The sequence below is a fragment of the Schistocerca cancellata genome, chromosome 1, assembly GCF_023864275.1.
Source record: "Schistocerca cancellata isolate TAMUIC-IGC-003103 chromosome 1, iqSchCanc2.1, whole genome shotgun sequence".
Lineage (NCBI taxonomy): Eukaryota > Metazoa > Arthropoda > Insecta > Orthoptera > Acrididae > Schistocerca > Schistocerca cancellata.
In genome coordinates this window covers 1,011,752,811-1,011,777,554 of record NC_064626.1, presented here as the reverse complement: position 1 = coordinate 1,011,777,554, position 24,744 = coordinate 1,011,752,811, and the positions used below count along the sequence as shown (strand labels likewise).

The 24,744-nt window shown below is 36.8% G+C and overlaps 1 protein-coding gene across 1 annotated transcript in view; it reads right to left on the bottom strand.

The window, feature by feature from the left end:
- The window catches only part of LOC126089086 (sodium leak channel NALCN), a 390,881-nt gene that overhangs the window by 211,383 nt on the left and 154,754 nt on the right, over nt 1-24,744 (bottom strand). The window contains exons 9-10 of the mRNA XM_049906884.1: nt 15,889-16,110; nt 13,322-13,489 (exon numbers count right to left, since the gene is read on the bottom strand). Coding sequence (XP_049762841.1) covers nt 13,322-13,489; nt 15,889-16,110 — 390 coding nt within the window. The remainder of the gene's footprint in view (nt 1-13,321; nt 13,490-15,888; nt 16,111-24,744) is intronic.

The following is a 24,744-nucleotide window of genomic DNA, read 5'->3' as shown; positions in this document are numbered from 1 at the left end:
TGCAGGGATATGTGGAGAGCACAAAATGATGACACTGACATGTAGAACATCAAAATAAATTTTGACAGCAAGGGCTATGAAAAAATACCCCACTATTTCAAGATCCACAAGTGTGTGCTGTTTTGCAGAAGAGACGAGAAAACAGATCACTGGAGACTGTGCTTCCCAGACAAACATGTGGAACAGATGATAGATTACGTCCATGTAAGTCACGGTCATTACGGGGCCCAGAGTGCACAGAACTTATAGAGCAATACATCCACATTAACGACCTCGCCAGATGAGTACTCGAACAGCTGGCTGCCTGTGATTGATGTCAGCAAGTAAAATATTGCACTACAGCCCAACAAGGGGAAATGCAAAGTATAATACCAACCAAGGTAGGAGAGTTACTGGCGGTTGAAAATTTTGGCCTACTGTCCACAGGACGTGGCAGTCTGAAGTACATATTTGTTCGTTGTAGACCTCGTTTCAAAATTCATTAAACTTTATCCAATATGGAAAGCTAACAGCGAGACACTGATAGCCAAGTTAGAAAAGGATTTCTTTAAAAATGTAATCAAACCAGAAAGGCTGTTATCTGACAATGGATCTCAGTTTACATCAAATGTTTGGAACAAATTTATGAACGACCAGGATATAAAACATATTAAAATATGTAACCCTTGCTTGCAGTATACGCAAGAAGTTGGACGACTGTGTGATAGACATTCAAAGTGGGTGGAATATGCACATTCATTTGAGGACATTCTAAACAGCATGAGAAGTAATGCAAATGAATATTCGCCCTTGGAGGTGAAGACGGGAATCAAACCAAAATTTCTATTAACAGAAATTGTGGAGTTCCCGCAGCTCCTGTCTGAGTCAGCTGCTGAGAGGGAGGAGGCAGTAAAATCCCAGATGGAGCAGCTGGCAGTGGAAAGGAAGAAACGGCATGATGGCTGGTACAAACCAATTAAATAAAAAATAAGAGAAAATCCTAGTACATACGAAAGAAAAGTCCAGCGAAGTGGATGGAGAAATAAAAAAGTTGTCTGAGCTGTACTAAGGGGCATTTGTAGTGGCAAAATGTCTGCACCCTAATGCCTACCGACTCAAATACCCTGTTTCAAGAAAACTTCAAGGCTTAAGAAATGTGACAGAATTGAGACTGTACATTGAGAACGGGAAAGTAGGTCACCAAATAAGTTATCTGTGTTTAGATTATAAAATTATTTGGAGGGGTAATTTGCAATGTTTTATTTCAGGATTTATTATAGCTTGTTTGTCATTTAGTCACATAAGGATTTTTTTTCTGGGCACAGGGTCTGTGCAATCATAAAGAGATAGTTTAGATGAACATTTGGGTGTGACGAGGTCGGAGAACTCAATTATTTGGTGAATAGTACCAAGTCAAAAATCAGTGCACAGTATGCATATAAATTAGGTTTTTGGGGATATATAAGGGATTTATTTATGTGTATGAATGTGTTACACAAAAGTTTTTCGATGTTTTTATGTTAGTTGTAATTTCCAAATAAGTTATGGTCACACCAATTGGGGTGCATGGAGGTCAGAGAAATTTGGAAAATGAAAATAAATAATGCTTACCTAGGAAGACAAATGTATGTTTATCTACTTATCTGAGAATACTTTGGGGGAATAATTTATTGTTGAACGGAGTAATGATTTTTGTACGCAGCTTCACTGCACAGAATTAAACGAAGGGTGAAATTTGTTCATTTTTGTTGTTAGTTTTGAGTCTAATGTGAGTTATTTAAATTAAAATAAAATATTAATTTGCCGATAAAGTGGGACGTGGGACGTGAATAATGTGTCAGAATCATTGAAGAATTTCCAAGCACCTTGCAAATGCTGTAAATCAATTGTTTACTGTGTAGTTTAGATATGTTTGTATTGATTCCACTGGGGGAAGTGTTCATTGTAGATCCTGGGTGGTTTTGGAAAGTGTTTGTTTTCTGGTATCTACACCTGATTCAAATTTCAACAGATTTGTTCCTGCAAAACGATAGTGATGGAATGCAGAGCCAAACAGAATTTCGGCAGGGTACTCAGCTCTGAATCTGTGGAGTGCCGCTGGGGACTTCGTTGTGACGAAAAGGTTCTGTGAAAGTGAGTGCAGTGGCGCTGATATTTCTGCGGTATTTCAATAGGCAGTCGATTTTGATAAATGTATAGTTTTGTTTGGCATTTAATTAATGTGCCGCAATTTATAACTTATGTTAGATATAAGTTTAATTTAAATTTAAAGCACGCTGTATCAACACCACTACAGATAAATTACACTATTGATCTGGTGCTGAGGATACTTATGTTATTGTATTATGAATTTGTGTCTTATAAATTTCTTCTTAACATATATGGCACGCCAACATATTATGAAGTTGAGGAATTGTGAAACAAACCCTGTCATCCAGGGCCGCTTGCCACAAAGGATGCAGATTCATCACGAGATGGGGAAGCTCACAGGCATCTATTGCCTATTGAGGCCTAAGTGTTGTACTGTGAGAGTGAGACAGACGAGAACCTACATCAGAGGGAAACCCAGTAGAAGGTTTCATGTGGCAAGGAGACGTAGAGGCGTTAAATACGGTGGACTTAAGATTAGCCACAAAGGGAACCAGTTATGAAAACTTTAATTCTGTAGTAATACAGGGAATAAAGCCACATTAATTTTAATCTGCCATCCTCCATAAATTTTCATGGTGACCCCAATAAAACTTGAATACTGATCATATCTATAACAGCTTAGGATTTAGTGTTAAAGTGACATTAACAAGTTTTGTAACAAAGACCTGAATGCTGAAATCTGAATGCTTTGGTCGATCTTAATGATTGACATCTCATATAGAAGTGTGTCATTAAAATGACAAAAGTTGTAAATATCAACAGTGTAACTTAATTTGTTTAAAAGATATAGTAAATTTAAATTATCAGTATTTACAGTTACGCATCAGATCATCATTTCCTCCACACAAAACACATTGAATGATGACAGCATGACACCTTTTTGAATCACTAGGTAATAGAATATTTGTTATAGAGTTTAGTGCATAATAGTTACTTTTGTTCTTTATTTATTTATTTATTTATTTATTTATTAGAAAGCACATTAGTGCAAGGCTACTGGCTGTAGCATTCAAAGTTAATAAGGAAATTGTATTGGTTTTATGTAAAAGAATTTAAGGTTTATTATGTGATAGATATTATTACTTTATTTAGAATATGAAAGTGGTCAATCTTTGATTATTAAAAATAAATATGTTAAAATGTAAAATAATGTAGAATAACCTATAGCCAATCAGATGGACAGCTTCAGGAAAGGGAACTGCCCTAGTTAGTTGAGCAAGGATATTCAGCGCACGGGAAATGTGGCAGGGGATGGGCCGAGGGACAGTGCTGAAGGAGATGCGAAAGTGGACAGTTGGTCTTTAGGTAGCTAGGAAGTGAAATGACTTAGAAAGTTTTGTGTTGTGTGGTATCACGGGACTTAGTCTCTGAGCTGTGAGCAGCCGCGCGCCTGGTGTGAACTCTAACTTTTAGTGTAGTTAAGGAGGCGGAGTATTGGACTTGTTTTTCATGATGAGATTGTGGAAGATTGAACTGTATCAAACAGATATGCGCTCGAGTGTAACAGTAACTCTAACTACAAACAGTTTCACTATTAGTTTGCTTTATGGATAAGCATTATCCCAACCAAGTCACAACTGTGTGGCCGACGTCATTTATGGGTCATTAATTTAGTTCCTGATATTGTTATTACTGTTATTACATGTTATGTTAACTTTGTATTTTGCAAACTTACCATCAGCCAGACAACTTAACCAAAGGGTCACAAGTGTCTAATTTAGGGCGTGTAATGTGACACATGTGGTTCAACCCCTAGACGAGTTTGAGCCAAGACATTTCGACAAAGAGAAACCGCATGTGAGCCCCAATATCCATGGGATGTTAGCTCACAAGATCAACCAATACAAAAATTTGACGGTAGAAAATTCCTGGGTGCATTGACAGCAAACATAAATGGTCTCCCCACGTCCTTCAGCTCTATAAAAGACTTAGTTCAGCAATATATATACTATGAATTATTGCTTCAGTGACTAAAGTGGATATCATTAAGGCTACCTACTTTGTCTACTTTCATTCAATAAGGTCTTATGATGTTATATTCTGGTGGAACCAGCCTCTCCGGGGGTGGGGGGTGGGGTGGGGTGGAAGATCAAGGGGGGGGGGGGAGGGGGGAAGAAGAAGAAGAAGAAGAAGAAGAAGGGCAGCTATCAGAATAATGAGTGGTATCCATCACAGACATTCTTGCAGGAACTTGTTTCGAAAGATGGGGGCCCTTACCGCTTGCTCACAATATTCATTTTTCCTCGTTGACCTTCATCTGTAAAAACTTTTCTCTATAGAAGACAACAGTGAATATCATGACTAGAACACCAGAGACAAAAACAGTCTACACATTGAATCGAAAAATCTAAATCTGGTACAAAAAGGAGCTTATTATCCAGTATTAAGCTGTTTAATGCACTCCCACCACACATCAAAAGTCTGCGTAAACAATTACCAAAAATCAAACAAATCCTGATAAAGTACCTAACAGAGAAATCTTTTTATATGGTTGATGAATTTGTGGCAGAAAAAGAATACCACCACTAAATTTATAATTGTTTTACAAATATGTTTAATCTCATTACCACAAATATATAATAATTTGGATTTTTATATTCATAAAAAAAGCACTCCATCTTCAGGTCATGAGTGGCCTACTGGGACCATCCGACCACTGTGTCATCCTCAGAGGAGGATGCGGATAGGAGGGGCGTGGGGTCAGCACACCGCTCTGCCAGTCGTTATGATGGTATTCTTGACCGAAGCCACAACTATTCGGTCGAATAGCTCCTCAGTTGGCATCACGAGGCTGGGTGCGCCCCGAAAAATGGCAACAGCACATGGTGGCTGGATGGTCACACATCCAAGTGCCGGCCATGCCCAACAGCACTTACCTTTGGTGATCTCACGGAAACCGGTGTATCCACTGCGGCAAGGCTGTTGCCTTTCTATATTCAGGCATGTATTTATTGTATTTTTTAGCTTACTTTTGCTTCCTCTGTATATTACAGAGGCTTCGTAAGTGTAACACAGTATTCTCTTAATTGGGTTTATGTTCTCCACTTGATATCTTATCTACATTGTATCTTTTATTGTGTTTATGTAATTAAGCTTATATCTGATCCTGCCTTAGTGTACCACAATATTCTGTTAACTGGGTATATGTATATATTATTTGACCCCTTATTTGCAATTTATCTTTTATAGTATTTATGTAAGTTATACCTGAAATATGTACAGCTTGACACATTACATATCCTTGCCATTTACTCAGTACCTGGATCTATGAAATAAATAAATAACAAATCTGAAGCCTGTTTATCCGTGGATAAGTTACAAAAAAACACGAGTCACTACTTTATGAACTGCTTGGACTATTCATTAATTTAAACCAGTTATAGACAGAATATCTTAACACATTAGATGATAATTATGGTGAAGAAGTTCATCACTTCACTCTGAAAGGGGATAGGAATAAAAATATGGTACAAATTTGCTGCAAATTATTCTCATATTTCTCAGCTGAAGAACAGGGAAAACTCTGTGATAAGTTTCCATCACAGTTATTCACAATGAAAAATATGATGGGTTACAATCTGTAGCCAAAACTACAACAGAATTTCTGATTTGCTTTTGTCGAAACTGTTAACCATTTCTCATTTGAAGAAGTATCATCAATTATGAGTAACGGTTGCATTTCTCCTTCCTTTGATATTGATTTTTTACTATTGTGTGTGTTATGTAAATATTGATTTCTTACTCTTTTCAATATGTGTTCATTTTATTATGTTTATATGTCTTTGAATTATTCTTGTATAAATCAGCACAGTCTGTGTCCTGGTACTTCTGACACGAATAAATAAATAATTTCTCCTAGCTGACAGGTTTAATTTTGCTTCTTTTGCCAAAACATAGTATAAATTGCAATAAATACTGTGACAGAATATTGAAACAGTGTTTCTTATTAAACAAGAAATAAGTAACCAGAGAGGTCAATACATATGGAAAAACTCATTGTGTCATTCTGCAGTAAGAGAAGAGAATAAATTTCAGGTTATTTTCATACTAGCAAATTCCATTTTTGATAGTTATCAATGACTTTTAAAAAATTACAGTACCAGATTGGAAAAAATTAAATAAAAACTATAATTTCTGCTATATCAATGTAGATAATAAAGTTCCACATGTTAACCATATGGTATAATACTCTCCTATTTGTGTGCTGTTGTTTGCCAAACTTTCGTTTCAACAACTCAAATAGGTTAAAAGATATCAGGTATTTTATGAATATTTCATTCTTGCATGCATGCAATTGCAATTGAATCCATTTTTTGAGATTGGAGGCAATCAATTTTTTAAATGAATAGTTTTCGTAAAATTGTCCAAGAAAGATTGCAAGATGTTTGCCCCAATTCTGTCAGCATAGTGCATTGCCAACCACTGTGCCAAAAGCAGGCAAAGAGTGTCTTGTTCATTCTGGCTCACCAGTGGTTGCTAGACCTCGCCGGTCAGTCCTGCGCTGCCACCCGGTTACCCTTAATATCTCCCCCCCACCCACCTTTCCGTTTTCAAAACCAAATTGACAATTCCTTCATGCCTCAGGATGTGTCCTATCAACCAATCCCTTCTTTTAGTCAAGTTGTATCATACATTCCTTTTACCCCCAATTTGATTCAGTATATCTTCATTAGTTATATTATCTTCCCATCTAATTTTCAATATTCTTCTGTAGAACCACATTTTGAAAGCTTCTATTTTCTTCTTGTCTAAACTGCTTATTGGTCACATTTCACTTCCTTACAAATACCTTCAGAAAAGACTTCCTAATGCTTAAATTTATATTAAGTGTTGACACATATTTCTTTCCAGAAATGTTTTTTGTTGCTGTCAGTCTGCAGTTTATATCCTCTCTACTTTGGCCATTGTCAATTATTTTGCTGCCCAAATGCCCCAACTTACTGACTATTTTTAGTGTCTCATTTCCTATGCAAATTATACCAGCATAAGCAAATTTAATTCAACTACATTTCATTACCTTTGATTTACTTTTGTTAATGCTCACCTTCTAATATCTTTACAAGATATTTTCCATTCCTTCCAATGTCTCTCCCAAGTTAAGAAGAAAATTACAATTTCTCTACTCTGGGGACAATCTAGATTGATATGAAAATAGAAGTAGGGACAGAAAATTTCAAAATCCCATGATCACTTTAGAGCAGCATTTATTTAGATTAACAGTTTTGGTAAATTATGTTGCTCTCTTCAGATCTTATGCACTACACTTCAAAGAATCTCATACATGTGTACAATAATTTGTGTGACATAATGAATAAACATTCCAAAAACGTGCACACCATAGCATACCGGCATGTCAAAAGTAAAACAATCATTATACAAAATATCAAACACAGTGCACCAATTACAAATGCTCATGCTAGCTTAAAAACTGCATAGACAAGAGTGTGTATGCCTAAAAACTGCATACAGACTCATGTCTATGTAGGTTTTAGGCTAGCATGAGCAAGTGCACCATGTACGATATTTTATACAATGATTGTTTTCCTTTTGATGTGCCACTGTACTATGCAATGCATCTTCTTGGACTGTCTGTCTATTATGTGACATAGATTATTGTACAAGTGGAGGAAATTCTTTGAAGTGTAGTGCTTAAGATTCAAAGATGGCAATATAGTTTGCCAAAACTGATAATCTGAATAAAAGCTTTAATAAAGTGATCATGGGATTTTGAAGTTTACGTGTATTTCCGTGATTATCATTTCACTGACAAACCTCAAAATTGTTATTTCTTCTCCCTTAATTTTAATTCCCTTTCCAAATTTCCCTTCATTTCCTTTACTGCTTGCTCATAGTGCAGATTAAATAACATCAGAGATAGGCCACAGCCCTGTCTCACTCCCTTTTTAACTACTGTTTCCCTTTCAACCCCTTTGGCTCTGGCTCTTTTAACTGCAGTACTCGTTCCTGTACAAGTCGTAGATAACTTTTTGCCCCCTGTATTTTATCCATTTATAATTTTAAATAGTGTATTCCAATCAAAATCAATAGATTCTTCTAAAAATACAAATGCTTTAAATACAGGCTTGCTTTTGTTCAGTTTAACTTATAAAATAAATTGTAGTGTCAGTATGGCCTTTCATATCCCTGCAGTTCTCTGGAACCCCATCCAATAGGCCAGCTTCTGTTAGTTTTTTCCATTCTTCTGTAAATAATTTATGTAAGTATTTTGCAACCATGACTTATTAAACTGATAATTGGGTAATACTTACAGTTAACAGCACTTGCCTTCTTTGGAATATGAATTACAACATTCTTCTTGAGGTCTGTGGGTATTTCGCTTGTCTGATATATATTGTATACAAAGTAAAATAATTTCATCATGACTGGCTTCCCAAAGATCTTAATAATTCTGAGGGAATGTCATCTACTCTTGTAACTTGTTTTGATGTAAGTCTTTCTGAGCTCTGTCAGGTTCTTCTTGAAGTATCATATCTGTCATCTGACATTCATTTACTTCATTTTTTGTAATATTGTATTCAAGTTTCTTTCCCCTGTATAGTCCCTACAAATACTGTGAAGTAAAACAGGAAAATTCAAGAACTTTTTCAAAACTTTTTTCGCTGATGCTCCCACAGAATAATGACAGGAAAAAGAGTTTATCACTTATTATTTCTGCTGTTCATGCAGTAAAACTTCAGCATCAGGTATGAAATTTTAATTTATTACTTCTATACTATTAATTTTTTTGCAGTTCATTTTGGAAGCAGTATCCTCGTATAGCACTGAATGTACTGGCAAAAGTATATCACTGTACAACACGTAATTGAGGAAGTTTGACATTTTATATGTCGGAATTCAACTTTACAGAATCTGTGGTGGCGTTGGGAGGGGGGAGTTACTGGTATTCTGTGTATTCTACTACAATGACTGAAAGAAATAATGTAGTTGAATGAGCAACTGAGAAAGGAGAAAGAAAAGAGTTTAAAGCAGTAACCTGTAGAAATTATTGACTATCACAAGAGGACTCTGAATGGCAAAAGTGATGAAACAGCTACTTAAATCCCACAAATTATGTTGCACTGTAAGCTTTTAAATGGATGGTGTAGTGGGCTTTGGCCACAATTTGGTTGTTGCCTTTCAACCTGCAATCCCTGCATGTGGGAACGCCCACATATAAATTATGTGGTTGTTTAACCAGTTCTGAGATTAGACCTGGTTTTCTGTATGTTTAGAAGTCCTATCACCAAACCAAGAGTTATCAAGTTTTTTGACGACAGTGTGTTCTACCTTCAAGCATTTTGTCTTGATTTCAACAAACTCAAGCTTTTTTGCCTGCAGACTTGATATATTTAGCATTGTTGAACTCATCTCACATTTACTTCAATCCTTCTGTGATGCTACAGAGATACTGAGGGTTGATAATGGACAATAAAGGGAGTCATTTAACTGGTAAAGTTTATGATACAGCTCTTACTGCACAAGTCAAATTGGTGTTAATATTCTGCCATTATTTGTGACTGAGAATGGATTGTACTATTTAACTACTGGAAACAACACTGAAAGGACTGCCACTCTAAGATCTAAGGCATTTCCAAAACAGCCAGTTTCCATGATTTTTAAAGTCTATTATGTTACGTTTTAAGTTTGTTTGCTGTTCTCCAAAGATGTGTTACATATGTTAGTGAGTAGTCTGCTACAATGCCTGGATATGATAAATAAAGTTTGTGTTTCAAGTGTTGGCTATTAACACTACGCCATCCGGTGACACCAAAGTGGTGCAGTGCACGAAATAGCAGTCAACGGCCGGCGACAGCACAGTGGTGTTGTGCGCAAAATAGCGATCAGTGGCTGACCACAGTGGTGTCGCATACATAGTATCGCTCAGTGGCCGGCGACACCACAGCGATGCTGTGTGTGAAATAGCGGTCAACGGCTGGCGACACCTCAATGGTGGTGTGAGCATAGTACTGCGTAGTGGCCGACGACAGCACTTAAGTATCTTTTGCATTCTGCTGGTGTTTTGTTTAGGTGACAATAAGTTATGCACGCCAACCAGTTTTTTGTTTTTATAAGTACTTGTGCCCTTTAATCATGGTAGAGAAAAGAGACAATACGATTATTTACAATGAATGCGTGGACGTCTTGTCTGAGGTTCCGGACGACTTGGCTGATTGGGAACAAGACACTGGATATCAAAAAAATGAAAATGAAGCTGAATTGTCGGAAAATAGTGAAATATGTCCAAGAAGAATTCAGCAAATGCTACAGTTGCCAACTGATTTGGATGAATCAGATGAAGAAAACAGTGTGCACTGGTCAGACTTTGGTTTACCGAGGACTAAAAATAAATTTGGAGGATCTCTGGGTTCAAACATATTTCCCAAAGATACACAGAGTGTCAAGGATATCATATATATATTCAATAATATATTCAAATTAATGATATGAATATAATAGAGGGAAACATTCCACGTGGGAAAAATATATCTAAAAACAAAGATGATGAGACTTACCAATCAAAAGCGCTGGCAGGTCGATAGACACACAAACACAAACATACACACAAAATTCAAGCTTTCGCAACAAATGGTTGCTTCGTCAGGAAAGAGGAAAGGAGAGGGAAAGATGAAAGGATGTGGGTTTTAAGGGAGAGGGTAAGGAGTCATTCGAATCCCAGGAGCGGAAAGACTTACCTTGGGGGAAAAAAGGACAGGTATACACTCGCACACACACACATATCCATCTGCACATACACAGACACAAGCAGACTGGTAAATGTCTGACATTTACCAGGACAGGTATACACTCGCGCGCGCACACACACACACACACACACACACACACACACACACACATATCCATCTGCACATACACAGACACAAGCAGACTGGTAAATGTCTGACATTTACCAGTCTGCTTGTGTCTGTGTATGTGCAGATGGATATGTGTGTGTGTGTGCGCGAGTGTATACCTGTCCTTTTTTCCCCAAGGTAAGTCTTTCCGCTCCCGGGATTGGAATGACTCCTTACCCTCTCCCTTAAAACCCACATCCTTTCGTCTTTCCCTCTCCTTCCCTCCTTCCTGACGAAGCAACCGTTCGTTGCGAAAGCTTGAATTTTGTGTATATGTTTGTGTTTGTTTGTGTGTCTATCGACCTGCCAGCGCTTTTGATTGGTAAGTCTCATCATCTTTGTTTTTAGATATACAATAATATATTCAAATAGATCATTCCCAATATATAATTCTATATTGGGAATGATCTATTTGAATATATTAGCAATGACACCAACAAGTACTACACCCAAAATTGCAAGAGAAGGAAACTGGATTAAAAAAATGCCAAATCTGTTGACGTTAGGGAACCCGAACTCAGAAAAATGGTTTGGGCTTGCTATACTTACGGAAATTGTAAAAAAAGCAAGGATGGATGATTATTGGTCAGCAAATCTGTTGATAGACACATCAATATATCGCAAAATGATGTCTCGCAACTGATTCCGACAAATATTATCATTTTTACATTTTTCTGACAACAACAATAAACCAGATAATGCCGACTGGCTTTTCAAAGTGCAATTCGTAACTGATTATTTTTCCAAAAACTTTAAAGAAACTTTTAATCTAAGACAAAACAGCTCAATTGATGAAGGAATGATACTGTGGCATGAACGGTTAAATTGTAAAGTTTACAATCTGTCGAAAGTTACCAAACATGGCATACTCATTTGATTCCTGTGTGATTCGAGTACAGGATACATTTCCTCATTCAGAATAAATTCCAGTGCTGGGCAGTCTTTAGCATAAACAGTAATGGAACTATTGACACCTTCTTATGGAAAGTGGCATCACCTCTACATGGATAATTATTATAACAATGTAGAACTTGCAGAGCAGTTACTTGAAAAGAGAATTTGAGTTTGTGGAATGATACGCAAAATAGAGAATTTCTGGAAAAATTAAATTGCGCAAAAGTCAATGTGTTTGAAGCTTGTCATCAACGGAAAGGTGAAGTACTCGCACAGGTATGGAGAGCTCTGAAAATTAAAACGATATGAATGATCTCTACAATACATAATGTCACTTTTACTGACACTCAAAGAAAATACAGAAAAACCAATTACACAATAAAAAAACCTGAAAGTGTATTAGGATACAACAAATTCATGAAAATAGTGGATCGGGCAGACCAATATTAGAGTTATTACCCAGTATACAGAAAAACTATAAAATGGTCAAAAAAGGATTGCATGTACCTGCATTGATTTGTGGATAGTAACTTTCCTGAAATGGACTGGTCTGCCTGGAATCTTGACCTGAAGCCAATGGAATGCCTTTGGGATGAGTTATAACACTGGCTTCATGCCAGACCTGTGTCCATCATCACTACCTTCTCTGAATTCAGTTCTTGAGGAAGAATGGGCTCCCATTCCACCACAGACATTCAACACATGGCTGTTGATATACTTTCTGGGATGTGAGGTCGTGGTCCAAGAACTTTTCTGCTCCTTACGTTTCGTCCAGGACTGCGCTGGACTTCCTCAGAGGCGCTGCTCCACTGAGTCTTGCCGACTGACTGGTCGGGTGTCTGAGAGCGACTTATATATTGTGAGAAAGGGGGGCGTGGTTCAGGTGACACGTGATGAGCAGTGATGTAAGGAGCAGAAAAGTTCTTGGACCACGACCTCACATCCCGGAAAGTATATCAACAGCCATGTCAACCGGTCGTGAAAGCCTTCATTCTACATTCAACACATGACTGGAAATATCCCCAGTAAAGTTCAGAGCATCATAAATACGAAGGATGGATTCACCCCATATTATTGTCCACTAATAATGCTTTTGACCAGATAGTGTATACCATAAGAGAGAAATGCTGGAATCGAATTTTGAACTAATCCAGCATTTAACCTATTAACATTCACTAATATTTCATCATCAATTGACTTGAACCATAGTGTTATGCAAGATATTGTTCAGTAGGAGCCAAGAGTCTGGTCTTGCATGAAATTAACTTCAGCAACTGCAAAAACATTCTTATTCAGCAAAATGTGGATTGTACAGATCTTAGATAAAAAAAACTTTACATGGATATTCTCGTGTTCCTAGAACTGTCAACACGTTACAGATAATTTGCTTCATAAACTCTTAACCATGCACATAAAATAATAAAACTCAGTAAAAAACAACATACCTGGAAGTATGTAAGACCCGAAAGATAGAGGGCTGGAATTACATGAAGAGTTGTTCCAATGGCAAGTAGGAGCTCAAATTTATGAATGGAATGTTTGTAATATCCACGCAAACCAAGACACCAAATCTTAAACAGTGTTTCCAAGTCAAGAAACAATGTAAAAGCAACCTGTAAAGAAAACAAAACAATTAAGGCTGACTGATGATAACAGATAACAAATGAAAATAAATTGCATTATTGCAGTGATCAGCTAGTAGTCCTATAGCCTGCCGTATGCCTTGCTTCTACAAAATTACAGCTTGAACAAAACATGTAGTTGCAAACAAGGATAGGTCAGGTGATGAAGTTTCAGCTGTGGAACAACTGCCATCCAAACGATCATATTCCAAAGATTCCAGTTTGAAGAAAGAGTTTCAGGACTGTGCAATGCATCAATAAATCCAGTTGTTATAAACTTTCTTTATGTGCTACCACATTTGCTATTAGCACCCTTGAAGAAGACTCTCAGCGCAGTGGCAATTGGGTATAGCTGAATCAATGAAAACTGGTTGACATCAACAATGTTAACCATTTTGTGGTCACTATCAATTTTAAATAGCAAACAACACTGCATTTCAACATCTGTATCTATGAAAGTAAATGCAACATTCATTGTTAATGATAGCTGAAATGTTATCTACATCTACTCAGATACTTTGCGAGCCACCGTAAGGTGCATGGTGGAGGGTACTCTGTACTACTACTTATCATTTCCCCTCCTGTTCCACTCGCAAATAGAGCGAAGGAAAAACAATGATCTGTATGACGCCATATAATCCCTAATTTATCATATCTTATCTTCGTGATCCTTACACGTGATGTATGTTGGTCGGAGTAGAATTATTTGGCAGCCAGCTTCAAATGGCAGTTCTCTAAATTTTCTTAACAGTGTTTCCCAGAAAGAAAGCTGCCTTCCCTCCAGGGCTTCTCGTTCGAGTTACCGAAGCATCTCCCTAACACACACGTTTTGTTCAAACCTACTGGTAACAAATCTAGCAGCATTCCTCTGAACTGCTTTGATATCTTCCTTAAATCTGACCTGGTACGGACCCCAAACACTCAAGCAGTACTCAAGAATAGGTCGCACCAGTGTCCTATATGTGGTCTCCTTTACAAGTGAACCTCTCTTTCCTAAAATTCTCCCAATAAACTGAAGTTGGCCATTTGCTTTCCCTGCCTCAATTTATAGTTTCTCTTTCCACCTTATATCGCTTTACACTGTTATGCCCAGATATTTAAACAACTTGACTGTGTCAAGCTGGACACTAGTAATACTGTATCCAAACATTACAGGTTTGTTCTTCCTATGTATCAGCATTAACTTACATTTTTCCACATTTAGGGCTAGCTGCCATTCATCACACCAACTGGAAATTTTGTCTAAGTCATCTTGTATCTTCATATAGTAACTCAACTTCGATACGCTATCATACAAAATGGCATCATCAGCAAACAACCGCAGATTGCTGCATATTCTGTCTGCCAAATCATTTATGTATATAGAGAACAACAGTGGTCTTATCACACTTCCCTGGGGCACTCCTATTACTTGGGAAGTCTTCAAGCCACACATATCTGTGAACTTATTCCATATGCTCATACCTTCATTAACAGCCTGGAATGGGGCACTGTGTCAAATGCTTTCCAGAAATCTAGAAATACTGAATCTGCCTGTTGCCCTTCATCCATAGTTCTCAGTATATCATGAGAAAACGGCAAGCTGAGTTTCACAAGAGCGATGCTTTCTAAAGCCATGCTGATTCATGGACATAAGCTGCTTAGCCTCAGGAAAGTTTATTATATTCAGACTGAGAATGTGTTCAAGGATGCTGCAGCAAATAGAAGTTAGGGATATTGGTCTGTAATTCTGCAAGTCCATTCTTTTACCTTTCTTATATAATGGTGCCACCTGGGCTTTTCTCCAGTCACTTGGGACTTTGTGCTGGGCGGGAGATTCACAATAAATGCAAGCTAGGTAAGGAGCCAATGCCGTAGAGTGCTCTTTGTAAAATCAAACTGGGATTCCATCCGGACCTGATGATTTATTTGTTTTCAAATCTTTAAGTTGCTTCTCTACACTAGACTTATGTGTAATTGGATTTGATATCATCTTATTTATTGACATATTATTTGCACTAACTCGTATGTTAGAAAATAGCTGCAGTTGGTAGTGAATCGAAAGTATTCAACAATGGTCAATGAATTTCATTTTCTTTCAATTCAAGGACTCTGATTAGCTACCTTGCTGAAGATTTTCATATAGAGAGTGTAGAGTATCTACATATTCATGGTTTTATACAACAAAAACCATGTTATTGCAAGAAGGTAGGTCATTCTAATAATTTATTCTGCAAGCACTGGAATAGAAGAAAGTGTAACAAATATCATATTTCACTGAACCATTATTGAACTGCAATATATGATGACAACTTAGTACATGAGCCATGTCTTTGTGATTTAAAATCAGTGCTTTTTGGACATTTTTAACAACAGATGTTAGCTCGCAAAAAACATCTAATAACACTTACTTCGATGTAGTAATACTTTTCATAGAAAACATGGCGTGGTCTTTCATCATGTTTAAAATGCATTGTGGCTGTGACAACACCATTTGCTAGGATTATAGCCATTACAAGCAAACGGAAGGAGGCTGATCGTAGAATTACATGGCAGAACTGAGGAGCTGATCCTCCATGTTTATTTTCATCTAGAGTAACCAGCTTCCATCCAGAATCGTTACCAGTTAAAATCTGTAACATAAGATAACACATGAACAAGAAATATGTACAACCAAAAAGTGTTTGTAATTAAAGCTCACTACTGTCATAATTATTACACTAATCCTAAATGGAAAGATAATGTCACACCAAACATTCTCTTTGAAGAGTTCCTAACTCCATAGCGTAGTGTTACACTGTCTTCAAGACTTCATATGCTGCTTCCAAGTTTACAGTGACAATTTTAATGCACAAGTCATTATAGGTGTGTGGTGGAGGATACTCTATTTATCACGAACAATTCGCCCCCTTCTCATTCCATTCACAAAAGATATGTGGGAAAAAGATGATCTTTGCATAACTTAGAATAATAAGCATAAGATGGAAGAAGACTTGTATCAAACCTGTGTGACAAAGCAAGCTGGGATAATTTTAATTCCCCTCTTGTTTTGCCATCTGCCTCCTTTAAATTCATTTCGTTACTTTTAACTATTTACCACTAGCATACATGAATATAATCTGCATTTTCATAAAGGAGATAGGTTGGCCCTCAGTTTTACAGAATATAACACCAGATCTAATTTTGTGCTTAGTTTTATGTATGTAATTGATTTTTCTAATTTATTTTGACATTTCCTAGTTAGTACTGCTGTTATAGGGAGAAGTCAGTGATTGTTTCATAATTTAAATTCTATTGTTGACATATAAACAAGTATAAATTCTGTAATAATTGTAAACATTTGGAAAACGAAGTACTAGTAATCTTAAAGTATCTATTTAGCTCTATTCAAAAACATATTAGCAAAATCAACCCTGAATTAATTCCAAAGTAATTAACAGTTTTGTCAAAAGTATTGTTTGTGTAACTATATTTGTTAGTTTCATGATTTAATTTTCGGCCTAAACCTCATAGTAGAAGAAAGTGTTAAAAAGACACAAGTTTTTGATGTATTCAGTTAATTTAATGAGTTAAGTTTTAATTGTAATTTATGTAAATTTAACTTTAAACAATGTGTAGTTTCAGCATCTATTATTGTGATGATATGTAAGTGCCTGATTTTTGGTCATGAGACAGTCAGTCCATGGCCGAGTTTCAGACGAGTAGCCTGTGATGGTTAGAACAACAACAATGTTTCAAATTAACTGTGAAATAAGTGTTAAACAATTAGGCCACGTATAAAAACCAATGACAGTGACTGATCCATATGTACCTGTTTATTCTTCAAGAACTGTGGACTTTGTGGTTAGGTTTTACTGCTGGTAGATGATCAACAAGAAACTAATGTAGCAGTATGTGGAGTTTCACCTGCAAACTGTTAATGAGGCTTATGGAAAGTTTAAACAATAGTGAACTGTCCACACACACATAACTGTGTAATACAATATTTTAAAGAGCGAAATGGATTAAAAATTGTACTGAAGTGGATGAGGTCATTCAGGTTAAGGAAGAGGGATCCAGTAGTGAAAGTCAACAAGGGAAAAAGTGTACGCCAGATGAAAATTTTGCAACAATGTTACAGCAAATTATGAGTAATATGGAAAGTAATATAATGAATAGGATGGAAAGTAATATGAGTAGGATGGAAAGAAGTGTGAAAGAAGACATTAGTAGGATGGATAATAACATTAGTAGAATGAAAAAAGACATTAGCAGGATGTAAAACAAAACTGATAGCATTAGAACTGACATGGTTAGCTTAAAGGATGAACTGAAGAAAGAAATTAAAAAAAAAAAGAGATTCAGGTAGTCAAGTCTAATATTTCAAAATTAAATAACAGAATTGAGGCAGTAGCTAAGGACTGTGATGAAAAGACAAAGAAAGTCGAGCAGAGTACTGAAAAAAATTAACATTGATGATTGGTAAATGTGTAAAAGAGGGAAAAAAGCTTTGTGATGACTGTAGTAGGAAGGTGGCGGCTTCTGAAAAACAGTGTAAAGATGAAGTCAAAGCTGCCAGGAAATTTTGTGCTGAAAACAGGGTTAAACTTGAGAACCAAATAGATCAGATTAAAAATGATTTTGAAACAGAGGTAGAAACCAAGTGTGCTGTAGAGGTAGAGGAAAAACTGGTAAAAGTAAATATAACTGTTGATTCAAAATTGGCTGAAATAGAGAAAAAGATGGAAGAAGTACAAAATCTAAAGCATAAAACATGTAGTGTGCTAAACAATTCATTTGTCAGTTGTAAGAAATTTAATAATTTTGAACCATATGGGGAAGTGCATCCACTGGATTTCATTAGAGAATTTAATGATTTGCCTGAATCAAGGAATGACAAAGAGAAAAAGTCATTTGTGAGAGGTTTTTTGAAGGGGAGATGCTTATGGATGGGCAGCTCAAGTAGCTGAGAGCTGTACTTCGTGGCAAAGCTTTGAGAAAGCATTTATAGATGAATATTGGTCCAAAGAGAAGCAGCAGAGAATTTTGAGTGACTTTAGGAGAGGAGAGAGATTTGGCTCTAGGAAGGGTACAGTGAAAGGTTTCTGTCAGCTTTGGATAAACAAACTGAAATATTTGGACAAAGAGCTAGTCAGTGAATCAATAATTATGGGTTTAGAAACTAAGTTCCCTCAGAAAGTTAGAGAATTGCTTGTGCCTGCACTTAGGGGTAATATTAGTGATTTCTTAAAGTATTTTTATAAAGTGGAGAGGGTGAAGCCCTCAGTGGAAGATTGTAGGAGGAATTTTGATGGCAATAATCAATCAGGGAGAGAATGTCAGGTAAACAAGATGAACAGGACTAATTATAGTAGAAATTCAAGGAATGGTTGGGTGGAGGATAGCCAGAATGAGCACGGAAATGATAGGAGAAATTCAAGTGAAAGAAATGGAGGAGATGACTTTATTCTGGACCGTACAATGTAAACTAGATTATGCTCCAGTTTTGGTTCGCACTTGAGCAGGTAGTGATTAAGAGCCAGGTGTATATAAATGTGCTGTAACCACAGGTAAGGGTAATGCAGATAATAGTAGTAAGATGAGTGTAATTTCTAATTATAGTGACATGTTGAATGATGGTGTGGGTAGCAATGTTTATCCCATACAAGGTGAGGAGGAACTTACTATAATAAAATTAAGTGATGAAACAGAGTGGGTTAATGTTGCTCAGGATTTCCAAAGTGTCGAAATGGATTTTAAATTTTTACGAAAAGATGAGGAAGTCAGGTGGTTTGCTTTGTGGTCTAATACTGGAAACAAGGATCAACTAATTAGCCAAATGTTTGAGGATAGTGAAAATGACAGTAGTTGTAATGATGACAGCAGTGACGAATTCAGTATTGATGAGGACAAGGTACTTGAATTTATAATTGACAATGATGGCCAGGTGGTAAGTAAAGAAAGAATAGAGGAGGATAATATTAGCCCTAAAGAAGAGTTAGAGTTTGAAAGTCGTAATGAGGAAGAAGACCAGGCTATCTTTGATTTGACTGTGTCTGATAATTAATTTGGTAAGCAAGATGATAGTTTTTCCAGGGAAAGGATTAATGAGAAGCTGTTGTATGAATAAGATCACACGGTACATAAAAAGGAAGTGTGGCACTCTGTAATAACAGCAAGTGTACAAGGTATACATGTTAAGTGTTTATTGAACAGTGGTAGTGATTTGAATGGTATTTCACAGGCATTTTTTGAATCTATTAAGAACACAGAGGGTATAGTAGTAATACCTGTTTCTGGAATGAAAATTATTGGTGCTACTGGTAAGCTCTCAAAAAGTGTGAAACAAGAGGTACTATTAACTGTGGAATTGTCAGGGCAGTTGCTGGAGTGCAATTTCTTCGAACTTCAAAATCTTAGCATTGATGTAATATTTTGGACTAATTTCTTGTGCAAATGGTGTGTAAATATTGATTTTGCTAGTTTAGTTTTAAGCACAATGGAATTATGTATGAAGTATCACTTTTGGAAGATATGGACATGTGTGTGGACACTGAATTAGATTTGCCATTAAGAGTTTCGACCGCGGAGCAGGTTACTGAGGAAGAAGAGGAGGAGAGAGTAACATTGGAGATAATAAAGAGAGTTGAGGATATTAAAGGTATTACAAAAAGTCAAAGGGAGGAATTAAAAGGTATTCTCCTGAGCAACTGTGTGGCATTTTCAGACAGGCCTGGTTTGGTAAAAGATTTTGAATGCAGATTAAAGTTTAAGGATCATGAACCATTTTTCAAAAAACCTTATATTATTCCATTCTCAAAAAAAGAAGCGGTGAGGAAAGAAATTCAAAAGATGGTCTTACTGGGGATAACTGAAAGGTCAAACAGCAGGTATAATAATCCACTTGTGGTTGTAAGAAAGAAGAATGGTGGTGTCAGGTTGGTTCTAGATGCCAGGAAGTGAAATGAAATTGTAATAGGAAAGAGTGACAGACCCTCTGACATAGATGACATTTGGCAAACGTTCCATTGATAAAAAGTTATGACTTCTTTTGATGTGATTTGTGGCTATTGAAATATCAATCTGGCCTTGGAATCTAGGCCATTTACAGCATTTTTACATGAAGGTAAGTGTTACCAATACCGTGTGCTGCCATTTGGTCTGAGCTTGTCTCTGTGTGTGTTTATCAGAGCTATTGATAGGGTGCTAGGTGAGATATTAACCAATGAAATAACGGTCTATGTAGATGATATCCCAGTAGCGAGTGCAGAATGGTTCAAGCACTGTGAGATTCTGAACAAAGTACTGAGAGCTATGTATAGAGGAGGTATGAAACTAAAATTAAGTAAATCTGCATTTATGAAGAAGGAAATTTCGTTTTTGGGTCACAGGATTAACGAGGAAGGTAGATTGTCTGATCCAGAAAAGCTTGCTGCTATTGTGGGTTTCCCACCCTGTTTGGCTTCTACCGAAAGTTTGTATCAGATCAGTCATTTAACCATCCTTGCCTTGGTAATTTGTTGAAAGAGAACGTGGTGTGGAATTGGACAGAGGAGTGTGAGAGGCATTCCAGAGTTTGAAAAAAGAATTGGTAAATAGAAAGATGTTAGGACAGCCAAATTTTTCACTGCCTTTCTGTATGAGTACTGATGCAAGTTTTTGTGGTTTGGGGGTAGAAATTTTCCAGTAAGTACATAATGAGATAGGGGTTGAACATAAAACTATTGATTTTGCTAGTAGGACATTATAGCCACGTGAAAAGAACTATTACATTTCAGAATCAGAGGCTTTGGCAATTATTTTTGGGTTTCAAAAGTTTGAGTACTATTTGCTTGGACATAAGACCATAGTGTATAAAGATCATAAGGCTTTGAGTTACCTTCAGAAGTGCAGGCTGAAACACACCAGGTTAATTAGGTGGGCTTTGTATTTGCAACAATTTGGTTTGCAGGTAAGGTATGTAAAAGGAAAAGACCATATTGTGGCTGATGCACTACCTAGGATTGCCAGCCAGGAAGCAGGGTACTGACAGTAGTGAAAACTGTGAAGAACAAGTAAGGTTGTTTTATTTGCAGGGGGTGAAGGATGAGAAGCTTATGAGGAGGATTTGGAAGCAAATAAGAAGGGAGCAGAATTAGGATCCAAATTTAAGGTTGGTTTAGCAGTATTACAATTCAGACAACATGCCAAAGGTGAAACAGTACTATATGATACATAAAGGTTTGTTGTTTAGGAGGAAAAATTTGAGTGACCAGGACTGGAAGTTATGCTTTCTCGACCAACATATTGATAAGTTTATTGTCTACTTGCATGAAAGTTATGGACATTATGGTACCAGGAAAATAGTAGCTAAGTGCAGGAGACAGTAATATTTAACAACTTGTGGAGAAGGGTTAAGCAGAGACTAGTAAGGTGTGATAAATGTCAGAGAGTAAAGACAACTGATGTGCAAACAAAAGGCTTAATGCATTCTATCCTTCCTAGTGAACCTAAAGAGGTTACAGTAGTTGACCTTCCAGGACCACTGCCTGCATCTACAGGAGGTTGTAAATATATTTTCTTTGTCTTAGACACATTCTCAAAATATGTAAAATTGTATCCAATTAAGAAGGCAAATACTAGTACTATAATTGAGAAGTTGATATCAGATTACTTTTGCAATGTAGGAGTACCAGAATCACTTTTGTCTGACAATGGTCCACAGTTTGTTTCAGAGAGGTTTGAAGATTGTATGGCAATACACAAAATAAAACGAATACAGATTTCTACATATTTTCCACAATGTAACATGAGTGAAAGGGTTATGAAGGAGATTAATAGACTGTGTAGGACTTATTGTAGTAAGAAACCCACTGCTTGGGTGAGTGAAATTCAACATTCCGAAAATATTATTAACAACTTATGGAACAAATCAACAGGATATGCCCCATGCGAGCTTATGTTCAATGAGAGATCCAGTAACATCATTAGAGAAGAAGTGGATTTCTGTCAGGTAAGTGAAGTAGCAAAAGATGAAAAGATCAGATTGACTAAAGAGATAACGAAAAAGAAAGTGGGAGGAAGGAAGAGAAGGCATGAGAAAGGAGTGAAACTGGCTAGTTTCAAAACAGGTGACCGTGTGTCTGTAAAAACAAAAAAAAAAAAAATCTAGCAAAGTAAAGCATGAGATAAAGAAATTTTTGCATATGTATCATGGTCCTTTCAGAGTGGTACACCTTGCCGATTACAACTCTTATGAATTGGCCTGTACAAAGACTAACAGGACTTTTGGGTTAAAGAATATCATTGACCTGAAAACCTATGTATCACCAATTAGATATTTGAGTATTGATCCACAACAGTTTGAAAAGTTTCTGAGCTTGGGTAGAACTGATTTTGTTTAGAGAACGGGGTGTGCATTGAACCAGACATAAGACCTATGAAGCAAGCAGGGGTTCAACATTCTGTGTTGGATTCATTATGTGGCGAGATGCTTACCCCAGCTGTCATGTATCATTTTTCATGTTTCTTGAAGCAGTCAAAGTCTTCCCATACCCTATCTGTAGTTCATAAGTAAATCAGAACCATTTTATCTTCTACTTTCAAGTAATTTTGTACAGTAGGATACTTAATATTGAAATATTGAAGAAAAAGTTTCTCTGGTATTATGTGTGTATATGTAGATTATGTTATATAATAGAGGGAAACATTCCACGTGGGAAAAATATATCTAAAAACAAAGATGATGAGACTTACCAAACAAAAGTGCTGGCAGGTCGATAGACACACAAACAAACACAAACATACACACAAAATTCAAGCTTTTGCAACAAACGGTTGCTTCATCAGGAAAGAGGGAAGGAGAGGGAAAGACGAAAGGATGTGGGTTTTAAGGGAGAGGGTAAGGAGTCATTCCAATCCCGGGAGCGGAAAGACTAACCTTAGGGGGAAAAAAGGACAGGTATACACTTGCGCACACACACACACACACACACACACACACACACACACACACATATATCCATCCGCACATACACAGACACAAGCAGACATTTGTAAAGGCAAAGAGTTTGGGTAGAGATGTCAGTCGAGGCGGAAGTAAAGAGGCAAAGATGTTGTTGAAAGACAGGTGAGGTATGAGTGGTGGCAACTTGAAATTAGCGGAGGTTGAGGCCTGGCGGATAACGAGAAGAGAGGATATACTGAAGGGCAAGTTCCCATCTCCGGAGTTCTGACAGGTTGGTGTTAGTGGGAAGTATCCAGATAACCCGGACGGTGTAACACTGTGCCAAGATGTTCTGGCCGTGCACCAAGGCATGTTTAGCCACAGGGTGATCCTCATTACCAACAAACACTGTCTGCCTGTGTCCATTCATGCGAATGGACAGTTTGTTGCTGGTCATTCCCACATAGAAAGCTTCACAGTGTAGGCAGGTCAGTTGATAAATCACGTGGGTGCTTTCACACGTGGCTCTGCCTTTGATCGTGTACACCTTCTGGGTTACAGAACTGGAGTAGGTGGTGGTGGGAGGATTGGTAAGTCTCATCATGTTTGTATATTATGTTATGTTAGTTATAAGAAACACAATCATAAGATGATGGAAGAAAATACAGTGGTACCATGATTAAAGAATTTCTGTAAATCAAAGAGGTAAGGTAAACTGAAAATTAAAGGTGTCAGCATATATGAAGAATAATTAACATCTGAAGTAATCAGCTCATGGGTGCAGCAGCAGAATCAATATGCAGTAAAAACCATCTTAAATATGAGATCTTAATATTTATTGTGATTTAATACAAGTGTTTGTGTTCAGTGCAATGAGTGTATGAAGATAACCATCTATCTGTGTCATAGTACAGCCTTTTCTACCATTAAGGAATTACAAATTTAAACACAGTTGCCTGAACCAATAAGGTTTGTATGTATATCACCCTTCAGGCTAGAATGTCAAACAAATATTAGTTTTTCTAAGTGATAATTTTGTCAGGTCGGTAATGAGAGTTCAGTTTGCCTTTGCATAAGGATCTGTTACTGTGGAGTGTTTTTCAGTAGATTCAATTGTGCATCAGATAAGCAGAGCATGTGTTTGTTTAATAAATAATGAAACAATAATGGGATGATAAAATAATGAATAATATTAGGGTCTTAATGATTAGGGAGCCTGTATCTGCAGTAGGGATATTTTTTGAGAATGCACTCCACTAGCTAACAAGGTAAGAAACATAAGTGTAATACTGGAGCTGACAGATGTGATTAATGAAAAAGGTAAATGTGTACAAACAAACATGATGTAACTGTAATGATGATC